Here is a 25,134-nt window from a genome sequence, read left to right on the forward strand (position 1 = left end):
ATATGCTTAAAGAATTTTGAGTGATAGTACAATTTATAATCCAGTGATAAAGATAATTTCCAAGGAGAAAATTCTCAAACATTTTGGGCAATAGCAGTGTTCTTGCAGTAAGCACACAGTCCTAAAAAGAGAGCTTAGTATGGCAACACTCATTTACTTGCTTCAGTGTATTTGTTTAAAAAACAAAATTGCAGTCCTATTACTTTATAATCATACTTCATATTTGACATCAATTATAAAATTATTTTACTGAACAAGGCTTATTGTGGGAAATTAAATCAAAGATGTCTAAATGATTCCAGAAATGTAGATGCAAATTACAGCTTCTCAGAGGGAAGTCAGGACCACCACAGATATTTTGAGGGGTTTCAAGAAAATATAAGGATGAACACTGAAGAACTCTAAGTAACTATTCATTGGTAGTGAATGAGCCCATTTGGATGCTGTGATTTTGAAGAATCATCTGGGCATGAAGCATCAATGCAAAGATCCTGCTGCATTTTTATTTCACAAATACTAGGGAGGAACTTTGGCACAGCAACACTGTCCTTTTACTAAGTTTGAAGAAGTGATCTTGAGGACCTTTTGGTTCTGAAAAAGTAACAGTCAGTAGAAAAATAAAGCTCTAAAAGTTGACAAGCTATATTTTGCAGAGAGCAGATGATTTAGATTTTAATGAATCTTTCAAGTTTCTACAAGAGAAATTGTTTCCTGGAGTATCCTGGTGCAAGAGTTCAGAACCAACCACCCCAAAATTTGTCCTTTGGGATGTGAATATTTTTGAGTCAAAGGCAATCAAAACCCTCCCAGTTCAAGAGAACCTTCTGCCTCTCACCTGAGCAAGTGAATGGAAGTCACTCAGTTGTGTCCGACTCTGCGACCCCATGGACTATACGGTCCATGAAATTCTCCAGGCCAGAATACTGGTGTGGATAACCCTTCCCTTCTCCATTGGATCTTCCCAACCCAGGAATCGAACCCAGGTCTCCCTCATTGCAGGTGGATTCTTAATCAGTTGAGCCACCGGGAAACCCCTTAGCTACCCCAAAGACTTTATATCAGAGGGAGAGTCCTTTCTTTGAATGAGATTTGTTAGCAGAGATAAATTTTATTTGCATGGCCCATGTGTATGGTAGAGCAAACATCTAGCTGCCCGGCATCTACTCTTCTTAACCTTGTGAATTAGCGTTCTTCCCTTTGAAGGCCCAGGCTCTCCTTAGCTCAAGGAGGCATATATACCTCATTTTACCTTTCTATCTTTGACCCTCTCATATATGTGGGATTCCCATGCATATGAAATTAAATTTGTTATTCTCCTGTTAATCTGCCTTATGTTGATTTGATTATTAGGCCAGCTAAAAGAAGCTTTGAAGGGTAGAGAAAAATTCTTTCTCCCTAACACTGGAAATCAAGACTAGTATTGAGAATAAGAGTGTTCTCATTTAAAAATGGGATACGAATACAGTTTAGAACCTAAATGAATTACTAGCAAATAGAACATCTCACACAAAGGCTTTTATTCATAAATAGCTTTTATTAGAAACGGAAAAATGTTTTGGGTAAGGTGATTTTTGTAACAGGGATAATGCCAGCAAGAATGATACTTTTCATGGAGTATGTTAAAAGCTCATATAGTATCAGAAGATGATGAGAGGTATCTGTAGAAGGCACAGTTGTTGTTGTTGTTGTTTAGTCGCTAAGTCATATCTGAATCTTTTGCCACCCCACAGTCTTTAGCCCAGCAGGGCTAAATCTCTGTCGGTGAGATGTCCCAGGCAAGAACACTGGAGTGGGTTGCCATTTCCTTCTCCAGGGGACCTTCCTGGTCCAGGGAGCAAACCCACATCTCTTGCATTGGCAGGTGGATTCTTTACCATTAAGCTATCAGGGAAGCCCAGAATCCATAGTAGTGAGTAAAATAAAAACCATTTTCCCCTGGATAGCAAATATATTATTGTCTGCTGCATATGCTGTCCCCTGTAATAATAATTTAGTCACAGAATGCTTTGCTGCAGCATGTTGGCTAATTAATTTTTCTGGTCAAAGGAGGAGCACTAAAAGACACTATCAAGATACTTGCACCCCAAAAGTGTGTAATTTTTTCACATTTTTGGAGCTGCGTAGGAGAACTCACTGTTCTAAACAATCAACTAGCTGCAAGGTATAAAATTTTCTTACATTTTTCTTGCTCTTAATCTAATGAAGTAAGAACAGCAACATTTTTATGCAGAACACAGCTTCTAAAAACACAGATTCATGAACAAAGGTAATCTACTACAGAGCATAACTGAACACAGGGAATACAAACAAGGGTGAAAGTTATTAGGAGAGTTCTAGCTTCTAAATCAACACATCAAGGGACATATCTGGGGCATTCAGCTTCTTTTTGTGGTTCTATCACTAGTTTTACTTGTAGATGAAATTCAATCTTGCATATCGAACTCTTTTAGAGTGACATATAGTTGCCATATGACAACCTTAGAGGTTAATAGCTATTGAGATTCATGATGCCTGAACAGAATGAGAATCTTTTGTTTGTTTAATCAGGGATAAACTAGAATTAAGAAGAAAACAGCAGAAGTTGACTGTCTTTTTAAAAAAATCTTTCATTCTCATGGCTAATGAAGATTTTGGTACATTAAATGCCTAATTGCTTTCCATGTAGTTTGTTATCACTTTTTATTTTCATATATAAAGGCAACCATGATGAAAAGATGAGTAAATAAGATTTAGATGCATGAAAATCTCGTTGCCTTTTTGGGGAAAATCATTAAACCAACATATGAAATTTCAGAATTAATATCATTACTCACTTAATGGACAGTGATCATCTATTTTCCCAAGATAAGCAACAATATTTTATTTTTAAAGGATAAATCTCATTTGGGGGAAGATACAGTTGACAAAGGGATTCCTCTGTGGTTCAGTGGTAAAGAATTTGCCTGCAATGCAGGAGATGCAGCAGACATGGCTTCCATCCTGGGTCAGGAAGATCCCCTGGAGCAGGGCGTGGCAACCCACTTCGGTATTCTTCCCTAGAGGATCCCAGGGACAAAGGAGCCTGGCTGGCTACAGTCCATGGGTTTGCAAAGAGTCTAACACTACTGAAATGACTAAGCATGCAAGCATACACACATAATTAACAAAGCATTTGGGGATGTGACTTCTATTTATTTGTTAGTCAACATAAGGCAAGTTGTTACATATAAAAGAATAAAAAAAGAAAACAAGTTACTCACTCTTGTTGTGTAAGCAGCTTCTGGGTCATCTTCTAGAACCCGTGAAAGTCCGAAATCAGAAACCTTACACACCAAATTACTGTTGATCAAGATGTTGCGAGCAGCAAGGTCCCGGTGAACATAGCCCATGTCTGAGAGATACTTCATGCCAGATGCTATGCCTCGAAGCATCCCTACCAGCTGGATAACTGTAAACTGGGCATCATGTTTCTGAGAAACAGTTCAAATGTACAGCTGAGATGTGTTGCTATTTCCTTAGACATATCTTGATTACATTTTCATATACTGAATTGTAGAGTCTATATATTGGTTTTAAGTACACAGGCCTAACAAGATACACAAGAGTAAAGCAAAATAGGATAGTAGCTACAATACTTTGTAGCAAGAAGTTGCCTTTAACTTCTTTAACTTCTTTAAATTCTTTTAAATTCTTTAACTTCTTTAAATTCTTTAACTTCAGTTCAAAACCAGAACTTTGCTGGTCTTTTGAGGAGACAAACTCCTTCTCAGAAACTTTAGGGTTAAGAATAACAAAATAAAAAGGATCCTCTGGCTGTTTCTCGTGTTTATTGGCTTGACTGAATGTTTATTCTTCCTTTTTGTTTTCATGTGCTTTATTAATTATTTCAAATAAGGTAACTTGAGTCTTTCATTATAAAAAATAGTTCAACATTAGTCAAAAATATTTACTGGGTATATGTTTTTTCACCCAACCTTGAGTTTTAGGTCATAAAATTGAAACTAATAGGAGATAAATTCAGAGTACTAGATTTAGAAAAGTTTCCAATCTGTCTGGATTAAAATAGAAATATACAGTTTATACAATAGATAGATGATATCTAGATAGATGTATGCATATATACATAGATATATAAAAATTTAATGTCTAGTAATATTTTAAAAAGCAATAATTTAAAAGGGATATTTATTAAACTTTAAAAGAATACTATTAAATATTTTAATTACCTGAGTTGTAAAATGTTTGTTTTTGAAATATGTCTATGAAAATAATTGCTACTAAAATCTTTATTTGTCTAACAAATATTAAAATAAAGAATATAATTTCTCACTCATACAAAAATTAGAATTTTCTCCATGATTATGAATTATAGTATATGTTTTATCTACCTATCTATCTATCCTTATCTACATAGTGCTAAAAACAGCCTGAGAATAGGGTCTGTCTTGATTTTTTATTTTTTTTATCCTTGTAGTGACTGATGATTGACAGAGTCTTGTATTCCATGTGACTTCTGAATTTCTTTGAATATGATATGTATTGAAATTATTAAAACAATTTTTATAAACAGTTGAAATTTATATGTAAATATATCTTATATATGTATATATGTATGTAAACAAGTTATGATAAGTAATGATATCTCTGGATTGAGACTACTTAGGCATTATACCACATGCTTAGGTTCTGAGAGGACAGTACTATGTAAGAGAGAGAAGGTCTTTGGTCTTATAGTAGATGGAGGTTGCTTTAAATAAAGAAATGAATGTTTCTGTCTATACCAATTTTATTTATGTCTCACTTTAGAACCTTCAAATTTTTGTTTTAACTAATGTGAATCTTGTCTGAATAAAAAAACTGAAGAAAATTACACAAACTTATTTTAAAAATATAAACCATCAACATTTGGATGCTACAAGATAAAGATGTAATTTTACAATCTTCCTTTTATTATTTAGTCCCGACCACGTCAATTTTCTTAAAACTTTGATTATCTAACGGGCATCATAATAGAGGTTGTCACTATCATTTTCATCAATTTATTCCATATATATATATATATATATATACATATGTTTGTAGATAGACAAAAATAAGGTGGAGATATGTAAATGTACATAAAATATCTACTTACACGTAAGAAACTGTCCAAGGAACCATTCTCCATGTATTCTGTGACAATCATAACGGGTTTACCTAGGTTCAGATAAATAATAAATGCATAATCATCAGTAGAGTTCAACAAATATCATGCAGTGAACACACACAATACATTTTGATATACCTGATGAATTAAAAAACTTAAATTTTTCTCTGTCCTCCAAAATTAGCAAAGTTGCACTTAAAAAGAACACTAGTTTCCAGTAGAAAATGAAGCAAAAAAATGGAGAAAGATTTGTTTTCAGAAAAAGGGCCTATAACCTATATGATATGTAAATTAGCTTATCTGATATGATTTTCCTTAAATCAAATGATGCGCTTTCTTTATTCTAATTGCATTTTATTTTAGCTGATATACAAAATCAAGTATTTCTGTCTTTAAGACCAAATAGAGCCAAAAATTCCACAATCATTTACACTTTACACAGGTATGTACAGAGCTATATACTAGGTGTTTGCTCTTGGGCTGATTATTCAGAAGCAAGTAAATCAAAGTTTCTACATTCATGGATCCTACATGTAAATTGGCAAAACATTTAAGACTAATAATTATAACCATATTAATTCATATTCATTTAACCCATTAAAAGTTATAAAAGCCATACTACCTTTAAAAGAAAAATAAAATTAAAATTGCTGTTGGTAGTACCTTATTATAACCATTTGAGAAATATGGGTCTTAAACACCATTAAGCATTTTAACAAGCATTTAAATATCATTATACCTACTTCATTTGTATAAAGTGCTAGTTTAACTGTTTTATATATACTAACACTAATTATCACCATTCTCACTTTTCACATGAAAAAAACCTGAAATATACAGAAGGTAATTAATTTAATGTCTCATAGATAATAAGTTATAAAGCCAGAAGTTGCAACTTGAATATGCTATGCTGTTACTGTTGGAAATGTACACTGAGGGAAATATTTAATATAAGAAAAAGCACTAGACAAATGCACAGAAGTGCTAAGTATGCTGATACTTAGGTCTGCAAATAGAATAAATCTTCAACTATAGGTAATAATTGAGGCAGTTGTTAGGTGTCAGTTTTACGGAACATTCTGAATTGAAAGAATAACTGAAGACTATAGCACTTAAAAAAAATTATTACAGTAAAATGTAACTCCAGTTTCAAAGCCTACCCATATTACCGCAGCATAATTCACTTTGTTTATCATTGCTTTCTTTATATACTGCTTTAAATATAAATCTGTTATGTTACGAAAAGAAAAAAAAACTCACTTATTTTCCAAGTCCAGAAGACCTGAGTTAAGTTTTGACTAAGCATGAGAGACCTTGGTCACATAATAGATTTTTAACATTCATGTACACATAACTGTAGGGCATGCATGATTTTTTTCATGTGTTTCTTCTACATCATTGTTTGTTTGCCATATTGATGCCAGAAAATAGCTGTCTTTCCTTGTTTTTCCTTTCATTAGTGAAACTCTTAATTCATACTGGTTGTGAAGTATGGCTTAGTACCAGGAAGATTATACTTACTATATTTAGTATGTGAATATATCCCAAGCTATATATCTTATTTATTTAGAGGTGAGGAATTATTTAAATTCTGTAAAATTTGTTAGATTTTCATGTATGTACAAATCAACTGACACAGTGATTTATTGTCAATTAAGGCTGATATGCAGATGACACCACCCTTATGGCAGAGAGTGAAGAGGAACTAAAAAGCCTCTTGATGAAAGTGAAAGAGGAGAGTGAAAAAGTTGGCTTAAAGCTTAACATTCAGAAAACTAAGATGATGGCATCTGGTCCTATCACCTCATGGGAAATAGATGGGGAGACAGTAGAAACAGTGTCAGACTTCATTTTTTGGGGCTCCAAAATCACTGCAGATGGTGACTGCAGCCATGAAATTAAAATACGCTTACTCCTTGGAAGGAAAGTTATGACCAACCTAGCCAGCATATTAAAAAGCAGAGACATTGCTTTGCCCACAAATGTCTGTCTGGTCAAGGCTATGGTTTTTCCAGTGGTCACGTATGGATGTGAGAGTTGGACTATAAAGAGAGCTGAGCGCTGAAGAATTCATGCTTTTGAACTGTGGTGTTGGAGAAGACTCTTGAGAGTTCCTTGGACTGCAAGGAGATCCAACCAGTCCCTCCTAAAGGAGATCAGTCCTGGGTGTTCATTGGAAGGACTGACGCTGAAGCTGAAACTCCAGTACTTCGGCCACCTCATGTAAAGAGTTGACTCATTGGAAAAGACCCTGCTGCTGGGAGGGATTGAGGGCAGGAGGAGAAGGGGACGACAGAGGATGGGATGGCTGGATGGCATCACCGACTCGATGGACATGAGTTTGAGTGTCCACCAACTCCGGGAGTTGGTGATGGACAGGGAGGCCTGGCGTGCTGCGATTCATGGGGTCGCATAGAGTTGGACATGACTGAGCGACTGAACTAAACTGAACTGAACTGAAGGCTGATTTAGTCATATATTTTGGGTAACATATCAGACACATTATACATCTCTTGGTGTACCACTGATGTGAAGTTTTTTAAGTTAAATATTAATAAAATTTTCCACACTTTCAAAAACAAGAAACAACTTGATAATGCCTGAAAAGTTATTTTAGTCAAAATCGTGAGCCTCCAGTCTTGCTTCTTCAAAATTTTAACTAAACTTTGATTTAACAATATTCAGGAAGAAACAGAAAATTCAACATTTTCTTGAAAACTTCTCTCTCTTCTGAACTGGTAAATCAAATATCTAAGGACTGATTGCAGAGAACTAACCTGAAGTGAAATAAATGAACAATCAAATAAATGAATGAAACCCTGCACATGCATGTTTTCCCTATTTCACAGTAAGTTTCTATGTTTCTTCCTTAACAAATTCTTAGAAGAATAGCATGCTCATGAAACTCAATGCAGCTCTTGAACATGGTCACTGCTTCTTACAGTAAACTCTCAATTACAGTGGCCAGTTACTATATTTGTATATTCTCCAGACCTTTGCTTATCACTCTTTTCCTTCTGGCTCCCAGCCCTATGACCATTTCATTTCTTGTTAGCATGCCTGGTAAAATGTTTGGCAAGGGAAATAAAAGTAGCTCAAAAATCAAACCAGTCAATTAAGCCAAAGCCCCATGACCATTCAGAAATCAGATCAGGCTGCATTTAGCTCTGTAATTTAGGTATTTGTAAACACATCAGTTAAGTTGAGTAAGTCTGAAAATGTGCTTTGCATTAAGTTCAAAGAGTCAGCAAACACAAATGTACGACAGAAAGTAAATAGAATCACAAATATTCTACCTTGGAAAGCAATGTCTTCACTTACTTTTCTTGTGATTTTGATTATGATAAACAGTAAAAGGAAAAGAAACTGCAATAGTGGTAAGAACTAGTTCTAACATGTGTTAAACGTAGCTGGAAATTATTTATAAAATACCAGCTCATCTGCACTTTATTTAATGTATTTCTATCAAAGTTTGCACATTCTTTCGTGTGTATTTTGATTTAGAAATGACATTACCAGTTTCTTCAAAAGTCGCTGTCATTAAGTTCCTCAGAGATCCTTAATAACATCTGAATATACATTAAAAAGTCAATGAAATTATTGTTGTTTGGCTGAAATGAAACTCCATCCAGAATCAGCAAAATGAAACGCAGTGGAATTTTGCTTTTGTTCTTCAGTTGACATGAGTATAGATAAAATCATGATCTTTCATAATTAAAGGGTTAAGGGAAGCACATCAGTCGCTTACAATGAGTTCATTTCCCCAGTGGTTCAGAGATATTACTAATCATTTTGTTTGCTGACAAAAGAAATGTAATTCAAAATGTCTAAGAATTTCAAGTTCAGCACTATCTATTTCACCACCTTCTTAATCAAATGTTCTACAAAAAGGAAGCAGGATAATGTTATAAATATATAGCCAGACATAGGCTTTTTATTATAATTATCAAATAAATGTGGTTTTAGACTAAAATAGTTTCAATCAAAAATGAAAAGCATGTATAAATGATTTACATATTACAAATTATTGAAATTTAATTCATTTAATAGAAAATGCAATTAATTGCTATTAAAGGTAATTGTGTCTTACACACTCTGTCTTGATTTCAAGGCTTATACACTCTCCAACATATACATGTGATTTACAAAATCAACGTCTGTGACCTCAGCAGTCAGTATTCAGTATTCACGTAATCAGAATCAGAGTGGAAGAAAAAGAGCATAAACAGGAGAAAGAAAATTGAAGAAAATTGACAAAATATGCCTCAGCATTCTTGGAAAGGATGATTTGAACCACCTTTGATTAGAAAGAAAATGTTTGGGTTATAGATTTCCATATACTGTAACTAACCAACTGATAGAAATATTGTAATGAACTGAATTGGAATATTTTTCTACAGGTTTACCATTAAATTATATAAACACACATGACATTCTTTTCCAAATTCCATTTAATCAAGATATTATTTATGTTAAGAATGATCCCTATTACATCCAATGGTCTATGAGTTAACCACTGCAGGGACCAACTCTATTTTATCCATAGTCCTAAATAAGAGTTCCAGTTAGAACTGATCATATCAGATCTATTATTTCAGCTAAGGATAGTCTCTCTCTTCAAAATCAGGCTAAAAAGTACTTTCTCCAACTCTTCCTTAACCAGTTCTACTCTTCACACATCAAAAACTTTACATTCAGCTGATTAAAATTTTTAATGTATGTATGCTAAATTTGAAGTGAAATTTAATACTTTTAAGAACAGGACCAACATTTCTACTCTCCCTTATTCCATTCAGAGATGATTCGTATAAGTGGAATAATGATTAATGAAAATAATAATTGGAATATTCTCAGTTAGATTTTATAAGTACAGCTTAGTTTTTTTTTCCCTTTTCAAACTTTCTACATTTTACTTTTTTCTTGTCTAATTTCAAAAATTGAGATTAAGACATTAGGTCTAATGATAAACTGAAATGGTGATAGCAGACTTGTTTCTACTTTGAAAGAAATGCTTTCATAGTTTTATGGAGTTTATAGGTTTGTTTTATTTTATTTTGGAGGGGTTTATATACATTTATCAGGCACGAATATTTCTATGCATAATATGTTAAGAAAAAATTTTAAATTAAAATGTTTATTTTTGCATCTATTGAGACTGGCTTTTTCTATTAATGTTGCATTCTTGAAATAAACTAACCTTGGGCATGATAAGGTATCTTTATTTAATACATTGCTAGTTATGATTTCATAATTATCCCAGTGTTATTGAAGTTTTGTTCATGTGTTACACTAATCTCTTATTTTCTTTACTGATAATATTCCTATATGGTTTGATATCAAGATATCACTAGCTTTATGTGTGGGTTTTTTTTTTTCCCTTTCTGCAAGAATTTGTGTAAGACTAGAATCACTTAGTTGTGAAACAAATGTACAGTTATATTTCTTCTTCCTTTAGGAGAGATATTGCAGATTTAAATTAGAACTCTGTAAGAGGCAATATGAGCACATTCAACTCATGCTCTAACAAATTTTGTAAACTAAATATAATCCTTCAAAAGCATCAAAGCCTATCCTATCTAAATGATTGGGGGAAACACACAGCAATATATTATTTTGTAATTGTGGCTAATTCAACAGAGACATGAGTGGACAATGTTGAGGAAATAAGGAAATTTTTTAAACATGTAAAAATGAGATTCTCTGTGTTACTTATTTTTCTTCTAATATATTGATTCGAGATTTTCCTAGCTTGGTTGATATGGCCACTTAGAGATGTTTTCAACTCATATATCAATTATAGTCACAAATGCATAACTTGCTTCATCAGTTTATAAAATTTATTGTAACAAATTGCTTTTACAAATTATTAATAAAATATATATAAAATATACATAGTCTATCAAAACTATGACATGAAGAGCCGTGTCCTTGAGACAAGTCCCAGCACTGTTTTAGAGAGAGACAAACAAGAAATAGAGATACTATGGCATAGTCACTAAAGAATGACAACTAATCCAGTAATATTTTATTACCATATGTACAGAAAATGCAAGCAAATGATTGAGCTTTTGGTGTCCAGTGGACACCCACACCAATATAGAAGTCTTTTGAATATGAGAAATCCTCTTAATCTTCTGCCCATGACTTTCCTCAATAGTACAAGGTTACAACTAACTTGCATTATTACTTTTTAAATTTTAGAAAATAATCCATCCCCAAATATCAACATAAAATACATCTCATCCAACATGCTGCTGCTGCTGCTAAGTCGCTTCAGTCGTGTCCGACTCTGTGCGACCCCACAGACGGCAGCCCACCAGGCTCCCCCGTCCCTGGGATTCTCCAGGCAAGAACACTGGAGTGGGTTGCCATTTCCTTCTCCAATTCATCCAACATAATTCCTTCTATTTCACTATGTGAAAAGTGACCAACGGAAAGTCGTCTTGGATGCAGTCTGAACATCTTTTGAATAATGGTGTGATGGCAGAAATATCAAACATTTGCTAAACACAAGTTCCATCTTTTTGAATGTCAACTGAAATTGATAACACATGTTAGTACGAAGTTCTGAGCAGGACTGTGCCCCCAGCTTTCTGCTACTTTAAAGATCAGAGACTCTCTCACCTTCTCTTGTTTAAGATCATCAGGCTCAAAACCACACCATTAAAATTGTTTATGGCTCAATTCAAATAAATGAAAATAAAATGATTGAATAAAGGGCTTTCTCTAACTTGAAAATGATACATTAGAATAGATTCAGTGTTTCAAAGCACATAACTAATAGTCATAATCAAAATTATCTTTGAGCAAAGAACGGAATTGCTCTCAATGATTTTCTTCTACATTCCCAGATGAACTAGTAAAATCTTTTCAAACTCAACCAGAAGTGATCATTTAGATTTGCATAGTTGTATTCCACTTAACAATATATTCCTATGGAATCTTATTTGATCTTAAAAGGACCTGGAAATAGTAAAGCAGGACTGCTAATTCTGTGTTACAAGTGAACAGAGGGAGTCTGTTGGAGTGGTTTGATTTGTCAGATGTCTCACAGACCGGGAGAGCTGAATCAGAGCTTGATCTCTGACTCCCTGGTTCTTAATCCAGATACCAATATGCTTTCTTTTTTTCTTGAAATACAATTTGTTCACTAAATTATAAACTCTTGTGTTTCTAGTTGTACATGTGTTTCTGAGCTTTGCAAGTAGGTTGTTTTAGCAATTATATATTCTTGGGTTGTTTTAGCAATTATATAGTCTTGGGAAACAAAGAAAATTATAGGAGTGGATTAAATAATTTCTTTCAGTGACATAACTGCCTTGTTATTTCTATTTCCCCTCAGTTGTAATAGGGCACCAGACTTAGAGATTTTAAATATGCCACTAAAGGAGTTCAAAATCTAATTCTAGGTTTGCAACTCTATTATGTTTGCACTATATGAGATGATTGGGATTTATATAGTTAAATTTGGCAGTCTCTTGCGTGCATATTTGACGAAGGAGGTATATCAAATTTAGAACTTTCACTCTAAGAATAAGGCAGTTGTAATTCATATTAGAATATTACAGACTCCTACTTGAATAAAATGTTTAATGTAAAATACCCGCAATTTTTTATGGTCAATTTTTAAATGCATTTTTTCTTGCATTTCAATCTTGGGTTTTTTTATGGGTTTCTTTGCCAGATGACTATAATTCATATTTGATTATTCCATTTTTTATATAAGAAAATCTTGCACAATAATTATGGTTTAATTTTGTTTATCATTCAGTAAATGAACTTGTAGAAAACAGCTAGCAAAACAAAACAGTATAATAATAACTTATTACACTGGAGACAAAAAAAACTGAGAATTTTGCAAAGTGATAATGAAAAGAAAAATGTCTATATAAGTATGTAGTTTAATATCAGTGAGTTTCTTCTCACAATGGTCTCAAAGTCTGAAGAACAACCACTTTGTGAGAATGATACAGGGGATTTAAAAGGTTAATCAACTATTAAAACCCCAGTTTTAGGAAAGTTATGACCAACCTAGATAGCATATTAAAAAGCAGAGACATTACTTTGCCAAAAAGGTCTGTCTGGTCAAGGCTATGGTTTTTCCAGTGGTCATGTATGGATGTGAGAGTTGGACTGTGAAGAAAGCTGAGCTCCAAAAAATTGATGATTTTGAACTAAGGTGTTGGACCAAAGGAGATCAGTCCTGGGTGTTGACTGGACGGACTGAAACTGAAGCTGAAACTCCAGTACTTTGGCCACCTCATGCGAAGAGTTGACTCATTGGAAAAGACCCTGATGCTGGGAGGAACTGGGGGCAGGAGGAGAAGGGGACGACAGAGGATGTGATGGCTGGATGGCATCACCGACTCGATGGTGATGGACAGGGAGGCCTGGCGTGCTGCGATTCATGGGGTCGCAAAGAGTCAGACACGACTGAACTGAAAACCCCAGTGAGACATGATTATGTAATTCTAATATTAAGTAGGATATTCTATAGATAGGGTCTTTCTCTGAAGAAAAGAATACTTAATAGTTTTCCAATCCTTAGTACTAATAACAGTGTTTTCATTACTAATTTTTAAAAATTAAAAGAGATGTTTTCATCAGAAAATGTTTTAGTGTTACAACTAATGTAGCCTTGTTTTTAGGAGTACAGAAGAAAAAAATATGCTTCTAACAAGACAATATGGGATTATAGTTTATGACTATGTTCTTCTACATTGTTAAGTTCTTTACCCTGCTTACTATATTAAAAAAGTCTAAAGCAAATTAAGGTATATTTCAATTATACCATGCTCTTGTGAATAAGGAATTGTCTTTTTAGTCACACTAAAATGAGACTAGGTATTAGTGCCATTTGAAAAGTGCTCCATGTAATGTTAAAGAAAAATTCATCATAAAAATTATAATTTGTAATCTCCGTTGGTAACCATAGAATCTGTAAATATGGTGCCAATGAATAACCCCCTAAAGGATGCCAAATTCTCTGCCATATGCTGTCTGTCACTTTAAGAAGTTTGTTGCCAATTTAGCTCATTCTTCATTTCGTGCTCCAAAATCTTGAGAAAAAAGTAAATTCCAGATCATTCTCAAGAGATTTTCATTGGGATTGGAGCCAAAAATCACATATCTGCCTCAAGGGATCCCTTTTGAGCCTGGCTGGAGAAGCTATCATGGAAATAAGTTCAGATCTCCATCACAGGCTGTGAAGCAGAGCAGTCAAGGATCCATCTGGGACTGTAGACCAGAATTACTTGAAATCCACAGAGAACAGAGAAAAGGGCTTGGGTCTGATGTGATCCCAATCTTTACAGCTCAGAAGCGTTCCCCAAACTCCCATAATTTTTCCAAAGCCAGGGGGGTAAAGATTTGGAAGCTTAAATGAAACTGGTGAACAATAATAGAAAAGGCAGCTATCTGGGAGTTCCCAGCAATTTCTGTCAAAACTGAGTCATTAGTTTTTCCTACTACTCCACATAACACAAAGTTCCCCACAATCCACTTAACTATTTTTTTAACCCACATGTCTTAATATAGTCCAAGGTTTAGTTCCTAAAGTTTGTAAAGCTTTTTAAGATCTAGAATAGCACTGTCAATTTAATACTAGTTAAATATATTTGATCTCTTGTCAAAGAACTGTGTTAATCCTAAACTGTTTTGTTTTTATTGTCAAGACTAACAGAGACTTATGAAAGTTAAGACCCCAAATCTTAAATTATTGACTTTGGGTTTAAATGACCTCTGCTCAACATACACATAATCAGTTTTATGACTTCACTTACTTTTAGTAACAACTCCCTCCAGTCGAATGATATTGGGATGGTCAAATTGTCCCATAATGCTTGCTTCGCCTAAGAAGTCTCTCCTCTGCTTTTCTGTGTAGCCCACTTTTAGGGTCTTGATGGCCACTGAAATCTCTTTTTTTGAAGGAAGTTTTAAACGGCCACTGCACACCTCCCCAAATTCACCTGTTAGAATGCAGAAGAAGAAAACAACAAGAAAAGGCAAGGAATGATATTACAAAAATCATTAGTAGAGAGCAACTGTTTTCTCTCAACAATTCAATTCAAAATATTTACACCCTTGACTGGCAAGATGTACACTCATAGACCTCCAAATTATTTTGGAAGATGGTAATCTGAGACTCCCTAAAAACCCGAAGCCATCCACACCCTGGTGAAAAATGGACCTTGTGATAAGCTTTGTGTCTTCTGAAGTACTACACTGTGAATAATGAAATACGAAAGGTCAAGAAGGAAGTTGAAAGCTGTGTTTATTAGACTTCTCACTCCCTATTCTCATAGCCTCAAAATAATCATCAGAGCAGCACCAATATAATGAGTTAAGCACTTGATTAAATTTGAGATATGTCTCACCAATTTGTTTTCACCAAGAGGACCAATTTAACTACATATTTCTGCTTTCTGAAAGCAGCAGCGACAGAGGATGATATGGTTGGATGGCATCACCAGATCTACGGACATGAGTTTGAGAAAACTCTGGGAGGTGGTGAAGGACAGGGAAGCTGGCATGCTGCATTCCGTGGTGTTGCAAAGATTCGGACATGTGTTAGCGACTGAACATCAATAAGGCTGCCACAGTGATGGCCACTAGTGTCAGATATAGAATGTACCTGGTTCATAAAAGAAATCTTGATGTTGTGCAACTAGGTGGGTTTTGTACAACATTAAAAGTGATTTTTAATAGCAAATGAGATATTTTTCTGAAAAGGAAAATTATATGATCAATTTTTAGGCCTTCTGCGGAATGGAAAAGTATTTTTGGTCCAACCCTCTTGCTGTGAGTTTTTACACAAGCCCAAGGTGTCAAGAAGTGAGATGCTTCTTCTCTATTTTTCATCCAAGTAAATCCTTCTCTCTACAAAGCAGCAGGTTGTCCTATTGATTTACCAACCACATCCCTATAAATGACTTCGCCAGATTTGAATCCTGCTCAGGAATCCAGTCTTGCCAACTGTTTTCAAAACAATGACTTAGGCTGTAACTTGTTGAAGTCAGTTAACGTCCAAAAGCAGTTATTCATACATTTATTTAATAAATACTCATCAATTGGCAACAGTGTGACAGAAACTATGAAAAATACATAGATATAATCTAATAAAAGCAGATCTAATTTCTTTCCCTCAAGAAAGCATAGAGAAGATAGCAATATCTGCAGCTAGGGTGCTTTTAGGATTATAGAGAGAATTAGGGGCAGAACTTGAGAACATTCAACAATCATTTTTAAATCAAAGGAAGAATATCCTGTTATAAATGCATGAACATTAGGAGAAGTCAGGATGCAAAGTACTTCACTAAAATTTGTAAACAAGACTAAGAGTTTCTTTATGCAGGGTTATCAGAACATTGCCTAATCCCATGCCCTCTTTGTAAACATAAATTTTGGATAAACCATAAGGAGGCACTCATAATGAATTTTCACATTCTAAAATAAAGTTCTGCTATTATCATGTATCAATATGGTGTCATGGATCGTGTTTTAAATTTGGATATCATGACTATTTATTCTAAATGACAAGGCACTTAGTTGATAGAACAGATCGCACAGAACTGTAATACAGACCATGCATTCTGAAGCCAGATTGTCTACAGTCTAATTTTGCATCTGTCGTTTATTATCTGTGTGATTTTGAGTGACTATGATTCAATGCCTTTGTCTCTTTATCTGTAACAGAGGGACACCAATTATTTTCTACTTCATAAAATTTTGGTACAGTTAGAGGAATTAAAATATGTAAAGCACTTAGAAGAGAGGCAGAAACATAATAAGTGCCATCTAAGTGATGTTTGCTATTTCTTCTTTGAGTACAAACATAGTATAAGAAAGATGAATTATCTACCTATTAAACATTAGCTCAAAGTGAAGAATAAGTATAAAAGTTCTTTTTAAAATGTCAAATTCTGTTAATGTAAAAAGAGATGGTTCTGATGATGATGGTGATAACACGTTTAATGTCCTGGTGGACAAGTGTTTGTAAAGAAAAGTATATTCTGAAAATACTTCACTAGGGAAGTCAGAGGGGAAGACTTTGAATTTCAAGTGGCCCAATTAGTGTTTTTTCCTTTGTTCTCAATGGGAGAGCTGGACACATGGGCACTTTCTGGATTTTGAAATCCAGAAAGTGGTGTTTCAGTAATGCTAGTATTTTTTTTTAAATCATAAAATTTAGAAATGTGCTTATTTCACGTGAAAAATACTAGAAACTGTGACAAATACAGTATACACATGTGTGTGTGTTAGTCACTCAGTTGTGTCCGACCCTTTGCAACCCTATGGACTGTAGCTCACCAGGCTCTTCTGTCCATGGAATTCTCCAGGCAAGAATACTGGAGTGGGTTGGGTTGCCATTTCCTTCTCCAGGGGATCTTCCCAACCCAGGGATTGAACCCAGGTCTCCTGCATTGCAGGCAGATTCTTTACCATCTGAGCCACCAGGAAAGCCCACACTAGACATAGAAATGTTAAATTTTAATTCAATTCTCTTTATAAGAACTGTTCTTAAAAGAACAGCGTTGGAAAAACGAACAAAGACTGGGCAAATGGAATGCCTGATTTTTCCATCTAGCCAAGATTTACATGATCTTATTCAATTAGATTTGCACCCATAAGGAAAAAACAAAATTAGATCATGTCATTTCTAAATAAAAATACAGCTACAAGAAGATTATTTGAGAAGATACTCTTGATTTTATTAAATATCAATTAAGTGCATCACTGTGTATTTGCTCTTCAAAATAAAATATGTTTTAATAGGATGGGCAGACCATATTTTGATTTAAGGTGCACAATGCACAGTTGCTCAACATAAAATTTCTTATACTAATTTCATTTAAAACAGGAAAAAATGCACTTCTGTTCAAGTAGAATGACCCTCTGCATTACCTCAAAACCCATTCTTCTTCCACTGTTTTAATCAAAACATAATAAAAATACATATTGAACAATGCTGTTATATAAGCTAAACACTATACATGAATTATCTCAGCTAATCCTCAAAAAAATTCTTGGAAGGCTGATCACTATTGTGATCAGCAGTGTCTAGCATAGACTTTGAAGTTGAAAAGTACAAGATTCAAATTTTGGTTTCCCAATTAACATCTACGTGACCTTGGGCCATTCAAATTTTCAGCTTCTGTTTCCTCATCTGGTGAAATGGTAATAATAATAACTATTTAAAAGTCTGATAAAATTAAGCCATGTGAATGCCTAACACAGTATAAGAATTACATATTTTTAACCTATAGAAAACTTTGAAATATGTGGATTGAGGGATAAAATTAGGAATTTTAGTCATTATAAATTCCTCACTAAAAAAACATTGTATTACTTTGGGAAAGTTAACTTATGCCTCAGTTTTAATTTTGTAATTTGCAATATGGGTATAATTCTTCTGGCTATTAAATGCATAAATGAGAGTTTCCACTAAATCTATTTCTTTGTATAAAATTCTTGACCTAAAACTAGAATTTGTCCACACAGCCTGCCTGTATGTTTAATTGACTATAAAAAATTCTTTGATTGAATAATATATTCAGCTCTTTAACAGTGGAAGATTACTGCTAATCCATCTAGCATGATTACTAATTTTTGCAGACAACATTATTTTAAAAATTTAGAAAGGTATAGAAAGTATTTAAGAGTATAGATGAAAGGAGATTGGTCATCAGTAAATTGTGATTGAAGTTGTTGCAGAAATGGATACGTGCAGATTCATTATGGTGGGCTTCCCTGGTGGTTCAGACAATAAAGAGTCTGCCTGCAATGCAGAAGACCTGGATTCGATCCTTGAGTAGGGAAGATCCCCTGGAGAAGGGAATGGCAACCCACTCCATTATTCTTGCCTGGAGAGTTCCATGGACAGAGGAGCCTGGTGAGCTATAGTCCATGGGGTCGCCAAGAGTCAGACAAGACTGAACGACTAACATTTTCACTTTCAGGTTCATTATACTATTATACAATTTCATCTATTTTTGTAGACATTTCAAATATTATGAAACAAAATATTCTAAACCTTATAGCTTTCAAAATCCTGATTTCATATTCTATCTTGGTAATGACAAATCATTTAAAGCCTAATCAAGACAGACTAGAATTTGGAGTATATATTATAAAGAAATCTTCCAGGAGAAACATAATATATCTTGAAGATATATATATTTGCAAACAAAACAGGGAGTTTTATAGCTCTTATGTGGCAAATGAAGCTATTGGGTACAAAATACTGAAAATGGGGCCTATCTCTAATTTTTTGCAAATATGATTGAGAGAAATCAAAGAGGATCTGCTCTAATCTTTAATGAGCATCAGGGATTATTAAGTGAATCAATACAGATAGCCTTTCCCTTTATCTTATTGATCAGAGGCCATTTTTAATGAGTATGTTTTATGTCACAGTACTGTGTTCTAGATATCTGGCTTTGTCAATAATACCTGTATGGTATAGGGGCTTCCTTGGTGGCTCAGATGGTAAAGAATTTGCCTGCAATGTGGGAGACCTGGGTCAAGAAGATCCCTGGGAGAAAGGAATGGCAGCCCACTCCAGTATTCATGCCTGGAGAATTCCATGGATGGAAGATCCTGACAGGCTACAGTCCATGGCGTTGGAAAGAGTCAGACACAGTGACTAGCACATGCACACACTGCGTTCTAGATATCTGACTTTGTCAATAGCATCTGTATATATAAGTTTTCTTAATGCAGAAGGCCTCAAATTTCGAGGTTGTGATATGTCTGGCCTTATGGACCTTGGCTGACCATGAGCAGATTTTCCTTCTCTCATCACATTCTCCAGCTGAGGGTGCTTCATATGCTATTGCACCTTCCATGCTGGAGAACAGTGCACTCTTGTGGGGCAACATTAAAACCAGCATGGCAAAACCCCTCTGCACTCTGGAGCGGTTGACAAAGCAGAACTATACAAATGAAAGAGACGAATAAATATATATCTGGATTAATTTTAGCTGGATTAACGTAGACGTACAGTGAATGTGTATGTTCTTAAGTCTTAGATTGTGAAAAAAGAAGTCTTTTTATGAACTGATAGTTTCATATTACCCACACATGTGAGTTTTAGGAATATACAACATTAAAAAAAAAATAGAAGAGAGATTTACTGACCCATTTGTTTATTTAGATAATATGTGAATCACTCAGATTATCCTGCTTGAACAGTAAATACTATTTGAATTCTAAATATTTCTTCAGTGCAGAGAAAAAGAAACAGAAAATTATATTTACATGTGTGTAAAAAAACATCAGTCATATATAGTACTTGCAGAAAATGTGACCTGATATGGTATGCAAAATTCAGAGAATTCATTTTTCAGTCTTTCACTCTATTTCCCACATCAACATAACTAGTTTGATTTTAAAGCAATATTGAAGAATGAGGTGATGTGTGTAATTATTGTACAGTGCTGTTTATTTTTCTTTGGAGTAGTAGTTTTACTCAAATAGACACTGCATATGCTATGAATGCCATATATTTATGCTTAACTGTACAAAACATTGTTATTTTATAAATATCTATAATTTTTGAAAATATGAAGCTGAAATTAATAATCACTCCATAGGTGTTAATGAATTTATGATTGAGCAAATTAATAATCAGAACAAAAATATATCTATATGAAAACAAACTTCAACACAAATAATTTAAAACTATATAGTGTTACAGGCAGGTATTAAAATGGAGCAGTTCATATTATTTGAACTATTCTCTCAATACAATTTTGATGGAATTTATATAAAATACATCATTTTTTAATATTACTTTATGTTACCTAATTCCAAAGAAGAGTCAAGAATTACTTTTTTCCCCCTACAATCAAAATTTTTCACTTAGTAGGCTAACTTAAAGAAAGACACACTTTCATCCCATTATTTCCATTTAACGAAATAGACTTTGTGACACATGATCAGCATAGCCATGGGGAGAATGAGCTGCTGTGGCTGCTGCCTCTGAAACTCAATAAATAAAAAGCTGGCCATAACCTGTAAGTCTGTAAGTCTGGCACCTTTAAAATCATTACATTCCATTAAATACTCCTGCATTTATTTACTGCTTGCCTTTCATCATGAAATCAGAAAACGTCCCTTTTCAAAGCAATGTACATGGACCTGAGGGTGTGAGCAATCCATCTCAGGCAGGATTCTTATGCATAGCTGTAAAGCTGTAATTAACATACTAGGTTGGCACGGTGGTGCTTACCTGCTCCAACAACTTTGTCAATGGATATGTTGGTGGCATCCAATTCCTTAGCAAACTCGTGAACTGCTTGGGTAGGGTCCTCATATGTGTGTGGGTCAACATAAGTCCTGAGACCTGGAAGCTTTACTGTTTAAAGAAAGGCAGAAAGGCATTACTGCAGCTAGATGTATAAAACATTTACTGAGAAAGTTTTATGATAACATTATTAGTCTAAAAAAATTCCCATGACATTAAACTGCATCAACCTTTGGTTTATTCACAGAAATTATCAGACAGAAAGGTTAGAGTAAATAGGTTGAACAATTTAAGAAAAAGTTCCCTTGTAATGAAACAGAGAGAGGAGTTTTCTCTGTAAAATCAGTAGAAGGAAAATGAGGGGGTTCTTAAGGAGAGAAGAATGGTTCAGAATTGAATCTGCCAGCAATGACTACCTGTAACAATAGTGAGTGAATGCCTTCACACTATCACACATGTGTGATTCAACAAAGTGAAATAACCAAATCTCTATTATAGCGTCACATGTGACAATAAAGGAAAGTTTGTGAAATAATTTCATAAGGTGGGATAGCTGCTGTAATTATAGATAGCTAGAGAATATAAAACAGCATGTTTTTTGTCTGACACTATTCTGCTTGTATTAACAGTCATTTAAAATTCTGCACTTCAGTTATAGATCTAAATTAAATTGTATATGTATATATGGGCTTCCTTGGTGGTTCAGTGATAAAGAATCTACTTGCCAATGTAGGAGACACAGGAGACCATGGGTTCAATCCCTGAGTGGAGAAGATCCCTGGAGGGAGAAATGTCAACCCACTCTAATATTCTTGCCTGGAAAATCCCTGGCGGGCTACAGTCCATGGGGTCCCAGAGTCAGACATGACTGAGTGCACAAGAGATATAGCATCAGTTAACTGAAATCTTATTGTGTGGAGCTTTTCAACATGTGTCCATGTTAAGTCACTTCAGTCTTGTCCGACTCTTTGCGACCCTATGGATCGTAGCCCGGCAGGCTCCTCTATCCATGGGGTTCTCCAAGCAAGAACACTGGAGTGGGTTGCCATGCCCTCCTCGAGGGAATCTTCCTGAGCCAGGAATCAAACCCACATCTCCTCTAAGGTTTCCTTAATTGGCAGGCGGGTTCCTTACCACTAGGGAAGGTGACCACCCAGCTTTTCAATATAGCTAAAGGCAATACAATTATTCTCTATAAGTTTAATAATGGTGCTAAGGAGCTAAATTCCAAACATAAATCATATTTACAGCTTATCAAATATAAGCTTTCTTCACAGTTTATTTAATCATTCTGAAGGTAGAAAATTTTCACAATGTTCCAAATTAAAATTGCACAGACAGAAGATAGAGGGGAATCATTTTGAATTTGATTTAATCTTAATGAAATTTCTATCATTTAGAAAAATAATTCACTTTAGAAACAATTTGGAATGTTCAAGAAACTTTCTCTGAGAACTTTCTCTAAAAAGGAAGTCTAAAAAAAAATAATAAAATAAAAAGGAGGCCTAAAATCTATTAAAGTACATAACACTAATGCTTTAACATTAAATAATAATGTAATAAACTCCCACACTTTATGCACCAATATAACTGATTTTGATTTTAATTTTAGTAACATTGGTAAAATTATTTTAGCTAGGAAAGTGGACGCTTAGTAGGGATACATTTTTTTCTCTTATCACACTATATTATTGAAGGATTTTTTTTTAACATCCTAAAATAGCAAATAAAATCAGACATTGTCTTTTCTGATACCACTTTTTAACAGAAAAATCTTAATGGCAAAATCACACCTGAACATTCTGGAATTTCTGAAGGTTTCTTTGAGCCAGTTTGGTAGTTCGCATGAAACAGGTGTAGGGACTCTCATGAAAGCAATTGTTCCAGAGAGCCTTCAGCACAATGGCCATTCAGCCAATGAGTCCAGGATTTCAGAATTTAGATTAAGAAATGGCTAGTTTGCTAATTTACAGGATGACTCTGTGAATATCATGTTACATCACATAATAATTTATGTTCCTGGGAAACTTCCATAGAGGTTTGAGTAAATAAATATAAAGCATAAGAATAAATGGATTACAAGAGAGATGGTGACTGGGAGAGATTGGAGGTAAAAACTATTTTCCTCAGCCTCTTCTTCGGATGCTGTTGAGGCAACAGAATAGGTATGAAAGGTGAGGGAGCACGTGGAGGATTGAGGGGAAGTTGGGTTAGTGACCCCAACATTGGAAAAGGGCAACCACTCTCCATCCAGGGGCAGAGTGTTGATAATTGAGGTGACACCCGTAGCTAGGGAGTCAACATCCACAAAAATGGGGAAATAGTAAGTTTTTTCCCCTTGCTCTGGGCAAACTGTGAGGGGAGTTGCTTTTGAAGTAAGAACTCTACTTTTCTGCAATACAAAGAATGTACTAGGCCTACGAGGAGAAAAACTCTGAAAAATATGCTTTTCAAGTGTCTAGCCTTGAGTGCCTGTGATTGTAGTTGCTGCCCAGAAAACGACAGAGACTATTGCCATTATTAGTAACTTCATGTTAAGAAGGTTTATTCACAAACAGGAATATCCTTTGGTTTCCTGGAGACAGAATTTGCGCTCAAAAATGCCCATTTCTTTGGAGCTCATACATCAGCTTGCACGCTTCTGCTGTTATTATAAACATTATTGCTTCCTATAAAAATAGTCACTCTTTAGTACAGTGGTCTACTATTATTTATTATTACACTAGAACTATTTCTACATTATCAATACTGAAACATTTTACTGTTAAAACAAGCAAACAGATATTCTTGCTTTGGGGTAAGGAAAACGGTAAAAGTAACCAAAGATTTAGTAAAAGATGTCAAGAAATGAAGTCTTCTCAGAATATTTCTGCTTAGTCATTTTGGCTACATTTAAAAGAAGACACATCAAATGGAGGCTAGAATATGTGAACATCCTGTTTTGATTTTCCCTCTAGTCATTTTAAGGTTGGGGACTAGTAAGGTAAGAAAATTTGGCTTTCCTTTTCAAGGGAAATGGTAGCACTTTAAAAAGTTACATGAAAAATATTTTTTTTTCCTAGTAAACAGTTGCAAATATTCTGCCTTGCTGAATTTAAGGAAATCAACTTGAGAGATATTTACTGGCAAAATAAGGGTATGGGGCTAAGGGATACAAATTACTGCATATAAATTAGGTAAACAACAAAAATATATTGTTTAGCACAGAAACTATAGCCATTTACTCATGGTAACTTTTAATGGCATATGCTCTGCAAAAACCCTAATAACTATGCTGTACATGTGAAACTAATACTGTAAATCAACTATACATACATTTAAAGAAGGAATTACAAAGAAGATTTTAAAATGAGTTGTTAGGAAGGATGTCTCAAGCATTTTAAATAAGCACCAGCTTGAAACAGTCTTGAAAGTGTCCTTTAGAGTTACCATTCCAATCCTGTCAACCCTAGAGAGTATCCATATTACTAAATAATCTAAAAATTAAATAGTCATTCCTGTATAAAATCAATCAAGTTCATCGTGATTGATTAAAATCAAGTAAATGGCTTTTCTAGCCACATGGCATTTAGAGAAACAATACAAATATAAACACATACACACACATCTCCGAGAAAAATGGCCTGTTCACCACGGGACCTCTAGCTCCTGATTTTCAACTGCCATCCCCAGAGGTTCCAGGAATCAGGTGATTCAGGATGCAAGCGCATAATCCCTTCACACCAATAATTAAGGGCGACACAGAGAGTAACTGGGCTGTGTC

The 25,134-nt window shown here is 34.5% G+C and overlaps 1 protein-coding gene across 2 annotated transcripts in view; it reads right to left on the bottom strand.

Moving 5' to 3' along the window:
• Positions 1 to 25,134, bottom strand: part of EPHA3 (EPH receptor A3) — a 387,238-nt gene that overhangs the window by 36,869 nt on the left and 325,235 nt on the right. For both annotated transcript variants that reach the window (XM_065913656.1, XM_065913655.1), the window contains exons 10-13: positions 21,357 to 21,482; positions 14,908 to 15,093; positions 5,114 to 5,175; positions 3,240 to 3,449 (exon numbers count right to left, since the gene is read on the bottom strand). In XM_065913656.1, coding sequence (XP_065769728.1) covers positions 3,240 to 3,449; positions 5,114 to 5,175; positions 14,908 to 15,093; positions 21,357 to 21,482 — 584 coding nt within the window. The remainder of the gene's footprint in view (positions 1 to 3,239; positions 3,450 to 5,113; positions 5,176 to 14,907; positions 15,094 to 21,356; positions 21,483 to 25,134) is intronic.

This window comes from Muntiacus reevesi, chromosome 21 (genome assembly GCF_963930625.1).
Source record: "Muntiacus reevesi chromosome 21, mMunRee1.1, whole genome shotgun sequence".
Taxonomy (NCBI): Eukaryota; Metazoa; Chordata; class Mammalia; order Artiodactyla; family Cervidae; genus Muntiacus; species Muntiacus reevesi.